Here is an 8,583-nt window from a genome sequence, read left to right as displayed (position 1 = left end):
GCAGGCTCAGAGTGAAGGGGTAAAGGTGATCTGTGTCTGGGCTGAGCCTCTGTGTGGGCGCTGCAGGCCACGAGCAGGAAGGGATTTGCTGTGGGTCTCGGTGGTGCTGCTGCTGGGCTCTGCTTGGAGCTGTGCTGGCAGAGCTGTGGGGGTGCAGGGAGGAGGATAAATCCAGCCAGATCCCAGACTGTGACCTGGGAACGGCTGGTTTCGCCTCTCCAGCATCTCTGCCAAATTCCATGTGTCATCCGGCTGCCACGGCACCAAGGTGAGCCTGGTGGTCGCTTCTTCTGCATCACCTCAGCCTTGGTTGGGCTGTGGCTTCTCCAAACCCTGATGGATTTGTCTGACACCCTTGTCCCTCACTGTCGCTCGTTTAATTCTGGCAGGATTCACTTTGCAGGCTCAGAGTGAAGGGGAAGCAGCTTGTCTGTGTCTCCACAGCGATGCCAACGTGGGAAAAGCCTTTCAGGGAGCCTAAACTTAGGCTTAGGATTCCACTTGACCCTCATGTCCTGTTTCAGGAGAGCGTGAAGGTGCTGCGGCTGACGCTGCCCCGTGACCTCCCGGGCGAGCGGCGGGAGCAGGTGAAGCAGAAGGTTGGTGTCCCCTGTGGGGAGGGGAAAATGCAAATTTCGGGGACATTTTCAGGATGAGGAATGGGGTTGTTCATTGCACTTTGTGAAGTAGAGAGTTCCCCTCCCAGTGGGTTAAACCCTTCGGTGCCGTGTTCCTCGGTGAAGGAGCAGCGATGCTTATTTGCCTGGAGCTGGGAGAACCATTCCAGCCAGTCTCTCCTCTCTGAGAGCTCCTTGTGTCTCCACAGCCAGTGGGAAAAGCCTTTGCCATGGTGGCCAACAGATCCAGCAATGGACACTCCCTGGCCTCGGAATGCATCAAGTCCAACGATGGAGACGAGGAGATCATCAAGGTGCAGTTGCTGCTCTGGGGGGTTGTCGCAGAGGGATTTTGTGTAGTCACTTGGGCTGACAAAAGGCTTTGTCTGCCAAAAAGCTGCCCTGGTTGTGTGGGAAGGGCTGGTGGAGTGCTGGAAGCATCAGCTCGGTGGGTTCCCCTGGATTTGGGGGGATGCAGTGAGAACTTGGGGCAGCTGCAGGAGGAGGAACAGCTTTAAACAGCCAGGAAAGATCAAGTGCAAAGGGGAAAGGTGTGACTGACGCGCCCTGGGAAGCAGTGGGATGCGGTGTGCTGATCCCTGTGGCACTCCCAGCGGGATTTGGGGCAGTCTGACCCTCTGCCCTGTGTCTCCTGGGCAGGTTTACCTCAAGGCCCGAGCCGAGGGCAGCATGAACCACGAGGAACACGTCAGCCAGCTGAAGGGTGAAGTTCGCTACATCCAGGAGGTAATTCCCATCCCAGGGAGCTCTGGCTCTGGGGGTCTGGAATGTGCTACTTCCCTTGGGAACACCCCCCTGGCTGGTCTCAGGTAGTCCCTGGAGCCCCAGCTGCTCCAGCAGCGGAGCTGAACTCTCCAGTTTGTTGACTTGCCTCTCCAAGGGCAATAGCCTAATCAAGGCCATAAATTAATCCAAGCTGACTAATTGCTCAGCTCTCTGGGCGGAATTTGAAGGGAATTGCGCGGTGACTTTCCCCCCAGGCTGTCCCCTGCTCCTGGGCGAGGCTCTGCCTGTTAAAAGGCAGTTGCCCTGGTATGTCTCATCTCCCAGAGTAAAGTGGAGGAGGAGGAGGCAGGGAAGGTTAACCCTTCCCTCTGCTCCTGCTCAGGATGGGGTTTTGGAGACCCTGGCGGTGGGAGCACATCCGGAGCTGGGCCTAAACAAAAGGGAAACACATCAATTGGAAGAGCTGCTCCCCTGGAGGAGTTTCTGAGCCCCAGGGTTGAGCTGGGAGGAGGCTCCAGGTTTTTAGTCATCCCTCTGCCTCCTGTGCCAAAGCTCATGGAGCTTTTTTTCCCAATCCAAAAGAAAACAGCCTGTTCCTGCCTGGGGCTGCTCCGGGGGAGTTGCTCACCCAAATCTTATCTAACCTGAGTGCTGCAGTTTTATCCTTGATCCTTCCCTATCCTGGGGCTTGGGCTTCAGCTCTTCTGATCTAGGCTTTCCTGTAGCTCCTCACAGCTTGGAATGGGGTTTAAAAGGGATATTTTAGAGACAGTTGTGTGGGATTTTGACCTTTTCTGTCTGGAAAAGCTGGTCAGGGCCCTATGGAATAGCTGAGGACTTAATTTTGCATGTGAAAACCACGAGGAAAAGCCAAACCAGTGTGTCACGGTGGTGGCACCAGTCTGGTGGCATCCAAGAGAAGTTCCCTGCACTGGGTCCTAGAGGAAAAATCCTGGGAATGCCTCAGTCATGGGGTGTTGATCCAAGAGCTGTACCTCCTGCTCTTGCCTTGTCCTGCTGTTGCCTGAGCTCTGGCAAACTCTTACCCCAATGCCTCAGGCTGCCAAAATCTAGGCCGGGAGTGCTTGGAGAGAGCTTTTCTGGGAAAAGAGCTGGGCAGGGATTGGTACCAGAGCTGTAAATCATCCTCTGGTCTCACTGCCTTCACTCAGGAGCTCGAGCTGTCAGTGTCTGCTGGTGAGGCAGGAGGGAGCTGGGCACAACCAGGGATTTAGGGCACCTCCAAGGTGATGTGGATGGTTAAGGTGTGAAAAATCAGCTGAATCTCCAGATTACTCCCTTCCTCCCTCTAATTTTGATTTGTGTTGATTCGTTGTGCTGTTCTGTGATGAATTTTGATTGGGTTTGGATTGCACTGTCCAAATACCTCATCTCCAGCCCAGCCCCATGCAGGGCTGTAGCACACCCAGAGCTTCAGGGTGGTGAGAAGCCACCAGTGACCAATGATCCATCGATTCTGAGGCTGAGGGACCCTCTCCATGCAGATCAAGCTAAATTCACTTGCCTTTGCCAGGCTAGAAATACTCTGAAGAAGCTGAGAGAAGACTTAAGTAGTAAACTTGAGAGCAGCCAAGGAGCTAACGAGCACACACAGGTAACAGGAGCATCTTGGGCATTAAGTGACCTTGAATTATTGACAAGGTGTTGTCTTTGGGCTGGAGAATGCCACTGAGGGTGTTTGTGGTGGATCAAATCCACGTTTGGAGGTGAAATCAGCAGCTCTGTGGGAGCAGTTGGACAGCAAAGGGCATTGGCTGGGCACAAGTGCATGTTGGTGGCAGAAATTCCTCCGGTTCGAGTCGCTGTGCTGCCCCTGAGCTCGATCTGCACTGGTGACATCCACACCCAACTGCTGTCACAGCCCTGTCCCTCTGTCCTCTGCTTCTAGGTCATGCTGGAGAAGCAGAACGGGAGCTGGTCCTACCCCGAGCGGCTGCGTGGGGATTCATGGGAGGAGCAGGTATGGAGTTCCCCCCAAAAAGGGGAATTTCAGCTCTCAGAACCTCATCCCTGGGGATGTTCTGGGTCAGGTTGGATGCAGCTGGGGGTAACCTGGTCTAGGTGGAGGTGTCACTGCTCATTGCAGAGGGGTTGGTCATGATGACCTTTAAAAAGTCAATCCCACCCAAATATTCCATGCTTTTATGAAGCACTGGGTTTAACTGGACATTTTCCTCCCAGCCTTGAGCTGTGCAGCAAACTCTTCACCTTCTAACCAGGGTCAGATCAGATATGGAGAACGATTCGATTTTAGATATAAAAATCTACATTTTGAGGTTTTAAACCTCTTTGAAAGCCACCTCAGAGCTTTGTAGCAGTGGGATAACAGGAATCTGAGTAAATATTCCTCCAGCTCCTCATCCTTCTGCTGACTGGGACAGATCATGGAATCATGGAACAGTTGAGCTTGGAAAAGACCTCTGAGATCATCAAGTCCAACCCAGATGCTCTGGGCTGGGATTTTGGGCTGGGTCTTGCAGGGTTTCAGGTTGCCCAAGCGTGGAGCAGGGTGGCATCCTCCAAAACAGCGCTTGGAATGCCACCAAAGGATCCTGCACATGTTGTCATGAGGGCTGGAAGGTGTCCCTGGAGTGTGGGAGGTGAGGACAGGAGTGGAGAAGGGATGTCACCAGGCTCTGTCACCCACGTTTGTACCTCCTGAGGGCTCATCCTGCCCTGTCCCTGCGCAGGAGGAGGATTGCTCAGGTGAGGATGTGGAGCAGCTCCGTCAGACGGCCAAGAGGCTCTTCATGAGGTTGCAGGAGGCTGAGAAGCAACACCAGTTGGAGAGAAAAGCCTTTGAGGTGACTTATCTGCTGGGAAAGGGGAATTTGACCTGATGTAGACATTGGTTTTTGCTTTTAGGAAGTCTGAGGGACACCTTTGTGCTGCTGGAGGCCTCCACCTCCTCCTGCCACCTCAGGTCCCCTCCCTTCCTCCTCCCTGGTGGTTAATTGTCCCCTTCGGTGTGTTTTTGGTGACTGCTCATGTCCCGGATGGGCAGGGCCTGACTGTGTCACCACACACCTCCCAGTGCTGGTGACACCCCAGTTCTCATCCTGTCCCACAGCCCAAACTGGTCCTGACCAGCCTGGGGGGATCCCTGGAGCACGATGGGGACGGTGTCCTCTGGGAAGTGGGTTTGGGCTGTCATCACTTCCTCCGACACAGGGATGTTTGTCTGTCCTCCCACAGCAGTGCCACGTGCCCTGGGGACACCTTGGCCTTGTGCATAGGAAGTCCTGTGGTTTGGTGGCATCTGGGGGGCTTTGGTCACCCGAGGTGGTGACATATGCAGAGGAATGAAGCACTTGCCCCTTTGAAGTGCTTTGAAGACAAGGGACCGTCTGAAGAAGTTCTCTCTGAAGCACCTTGGGCTGTTTGAGACACTCAGGTGCCTTCAGCAAAATCCTCTTGCCAAGGCTTGGAGCACCCATGAGGCTTTGGGATGTCACCCAGAGCTCCTGTGACCGAGGCAAAGCCCTCCCTGTCTCCTTTGCAGAGGACAGTCACACAGTACCAGGAGGAGGCAGAGCGGTCGAACTCTGCCCTGCAGAGAGCAGAGAAGAACGTGGTGGAGAAGGAGATGCAGGTGGATGAGCTGCAGAGACTCCTGGCTGGGATGGAGAAGGTACCAGCAACCACAGTGGGTTGGGGTTAGCAGAGCTGGGACTGGGAACCAGGACTGGGAACCAGCACAGCCCAAACTCATGCAGGGTTTGACTTCCCAACCAGGTCTAACCTGACATCCAACTGCTGGGAATGACTGGAAAGCCACTGGTGTGATTTAAAGGTGCATTTCTCAGGTCTAGAAGATCTGGTTGGTCCGTGCAATCTCTTCCAGGTATCCTGGAAATGAGCATGGAGTCTAGACAGCCACTGGTTCTTCTTCTCATGGGGCATTAACACAACCTCCAGCCTGATTAGAGTGTTCTTGGAGCTCTTGTCCTGCTCAGAATTTCATTAAAGTAATAAATGTGACAGTGCAGGTTGAGCTGAACTCCTCTCTCTGCTACAGGACCTGAGGGGATGGCGTGGAACGCTGCAGGGGAGGACTTGGCTGGTTTAGGAGGTCTAGGGAAAAGTTCTTCCCCCACAGGGTGGTCAGGCACTGGGACGGGGAAGTGGTCACAGCACCAAGATGCCAGCAGTCAGGAAGGTTGGCCAAGGCTCTCAGGCACAGGGTGGGATTGTTGGGCTGTCCTGGGCAGGAGTTGGACTGAGGATCAAAGGCTGGAACTGATGACCAACAGTTGGATTTGGTGATCTTGCAGGTCTTTAACAATTCTCTGATTCTCTGGTCCTTGTTGGTCCCTTCTAGCTCAGTGTGTTCATGATTGTGTGGTGGATCTGGGCCCACATTCCCTGTCCTGCCGTGGGGGAAGGCAGTGGATTGGTGCTGTGCCTGTGTCCTGGGGGAAAGGTGTGGGACCCATCTGTCCCCTCTGTCTGTCTCCTGCCCAAACAGCCTGTGAAAGGCACAGGGAGGCCGAGCAGAGCTCAGCTCCCTCCCTGCCCGGCCGTTCCTCCCTGCTGTTCTGCAGAGCCCTGGGAACATGTGTCCTGACTTGTTTCCACACACATAACTCGTCTCCTCTCTCTGCCCCAGGAGCACAGGAGTTTGCTGGTGAAGATGAAAGCTGGAGAGGCCGAGCTGGAGCGGCTCCGAAGCGTGGAAGGGGACAAGCTGGCCCAACAGGACCGGTGAGGCTCCAGCCCCGGAGCAGCCCATGCCGCCGGCTGGGCTGGCAGCTCGCTGGGGCATGACTGCACATTCCTGGGCAGGGTGTGCTGCCTCTCTGCCTTGCAAAACACCTCCCAACTCCCCAGAGCTGACTCATCCCCCAAACCGTCCTGCTGTGCTGAGAGATCAGCCCTGGAGACCTCCGTGGCCTCGCTGGGAGCTCGGGGCAGGTCCTTGGAGCCTGCGGAGTGGCCGTTCCACCCAGCTCTGTCCTGGTGCTCCAGGGCCAACTGGGAACGGGTTGTTTCTGGAAGGCCTTTTTTGTGGCCTGACTCTTCCTGATGCTCCTGTGGCTCCATGGTTGCCAGGCTTTGTGGCTCCTGCTGGGATAGGGTTGGTCTCTGCCTCTTGTCTAGCCAAAATATTTCTAGAGCTGGGTGACGTAACGCTGCATTTTGCGGGGGGTGTTCCCTTTTTGGCACGCTCATGGACTCTCTTCCTCTCTTCTCCCAGGTCAGCAGAGCTGGAGAAGGAGGTGGCCATGCTGAGGGAGAAGATCCATCACCTGGATGACATGTTGAAGAGCCAACAGCGCAAAGTCCGACAGATGATCGAGCAGGTGAGGGGGTGGGAGAGAGGAGGGATGAAGGCAGAGCCTGGGATGGGACTTCCCTGCTCCCTGGACACTTCTTTAACCCACTCCTACACCAGAGGGAATTCCAAGCTGTTAATGAACTTGCATTGCAGCTCCAGAACTCCAAAACAGTGATTCAGGCCAAGGATGCTGTGATCCAGGAGCTGAAGGAGAGAGTGGCTTACCTGGAGGCTGAGGTAGGTCCCACAGAAGCCCCCTCAGCTCCCTCAGGAGTTCTCCAGCCCCTTCCCCAACTCCATTCCCATCTCTGGACACCTCCAGCCCCTCAATGCCTTTCTTGTTGTGAGAGGCCCAGAACTGCCTCCAGGACTGGAGGTGTGACCAGTGCCAGCACAGAGGGACAACCACTGCCCTGGAGCTGGAATGGCCACCTGCCCCCACTCCTGTCCCTGCCCCTGTCATTCCCTGTCCCGTTCTCCTGCAGAACCTGGAGATGCACGACCGCATCGAGCACCTGATCGAGAAACAAGTCAGTCGTGGTGGACACAGCTCCAGGACACGCTCCAAGTCAGAGTATGTGAGCAGGTACGTGGAGAACACAGAGCTCCAGCCACGGGGGAACCTCTGCAGCTTCACCTGCAGCTCTGACTCCTCTGGGGCATGAGGATGGATTTGGGATGCTCTCCTGGACTTAGGGAAGCTCTTTGGAGCATACTGTATCATTTTCATGTCTCCACTCCACGTCCCTCCTCCAGCCCAACTCAAGGGAACAGAATTCCCTCCTGGGGGTGCTTTGTGGGGATCCACCACCAACCAGGCTTGGGCAGGACCCTTTCCCACAGTTTTTATCCTCCCAGATCCCTTCCTCCAGCTGAACAGTCCTTCTTCTCTCGCAGCAAAAGGCTGACAGGCCCCAAGCCGCTGCCTCTCATCCGAGTGGTGGAAACATGAGTTCCGAAGGTTGGGCCGAGCTGGACTCTTCCCCTTGTTGTTCTTGACTGGATTTCCCTGCTTGGCTGCTGTCCTCTCCCCTCGGGGCTCCTGGAGCCTCCCAGGAGCTGTGGCAGCCGAGGACAGATGGAGCCAGGGTGGTCCTGACCGAGGAAGAAGGTTTGAGCAGTGCCCACCCCACTGTCCCTGCGGGATCCAGCACAGAGACCAGGGTGGGAGCTGGGACTGGTCACCCCAGCGTGGACGAGGTGGATCTCCAGCTGGAGAGACAGCCTTGGCTGTCCCTGCTCATCCTGGGTGGCTTCTGAAAGGTCTCACCTGCCCACAGCCTCCTCCAGCTCCAACACGGACTCGGGGTCCAACCTCTTGTGGTTCACCAAATCCAAAGCCAAAGATTTACTCCTGAAGAAAGAAACTCCTCCTGCTACAGGACTCCTTCCTGCAGCAAAGCCCACGAGCTGGGAGCCTCCGTCTCCGATCTCCAGCACATTCCTGGACTTGGCAAAGCCTCACCTGGCCATGAGAAATCAGTGTACCACTTTGCTTTCCTTCAAATTATACCTGAGGTGTCGTGTTTGAACCCAGAGGCTCTTTGGTTTCTTCCCTGTATTTATTTCCCTAAGTTATCGGTGTCTCCCAGTGAGGTGGTGACAGGCACAGGCTGCCGTCCCCTCCCAGGTGTGGCCAAGGACTGCCCATCCCATGTGTGACCTGGGGAAACACCAACCAGCTCCCTCTGGGCTGGATGTGTCCCCTGTCCTAAGTGCACCTGTGCTCTGGAGAGGAGCTGGGGCACAGCTTGAGGTTGTTGGCGTTTTTATTGCCTGTTTTCATATAAAATATATCCTATGAATGAATCCCACTGCCTGTGCTTGGTTGGACAGGTGGGAGCTGGGGGGGCTGGGTGGGTTATCTGCATCTCCAGGTGCTTCTGACTGCTGTATTCTGTCCTGCTCTTGTCTTGCTAG

General features: G+C 55.4%; 1 protein-coding gene across 1 annotated transcript; it reads left to right on the top strand.

The window, feature by feature from the left end:
• Window positions 1–524: 524 nt before the first annotated feature.
• TUFT1 (tuftelin 1) lies at window positions 525–7,615 on the top strand (the record flags this gene model as incomplete). Its single annotated transcript, XM_009074977.1, has 12 exons — window positions 525–612; window positions 840–931; window positions 1,278–1,364; window positions 2,899–2,979; window positions 3,274–3,345; window positions 4,076–4,189; window positions 4,888–5,016; window positions 5,995–6,089; window positions 6,583–6,688; window positions 6,817–6,900; window positions 7,149–7,249; window positions 7,561–7,615. Coding segments are annotated over 12 exons (1,104 nt in total), but the record flags the coding sequence as incomplete, so codon positions are not given.
• Between the last annotated feature and the right edge of the window lie 968 nt (window positions 7,616–8,583).

The sequence above is a fragment of the Acanthisitta chloris genome, unplaced genomic scaffold (genome assembly GCF_000695815.1).
Source record: "Acanthisitta chloris isolate BGI_N310 unplaced genomic scaffold, ASM69581v1 scaffold23175, whole genome shotgun sequence".
NCBI lineage: Eukaryota > Metazoa > Chordata > Aves > Passeriformes > Acanthisittidae > Acanthisitta > Acanthisitta chloris.
The sequence above is the reverse complement of the archived record's forward strand: the minus strand, read 5'-3'. Positions and strand labels throughout refer to the sequence as shown.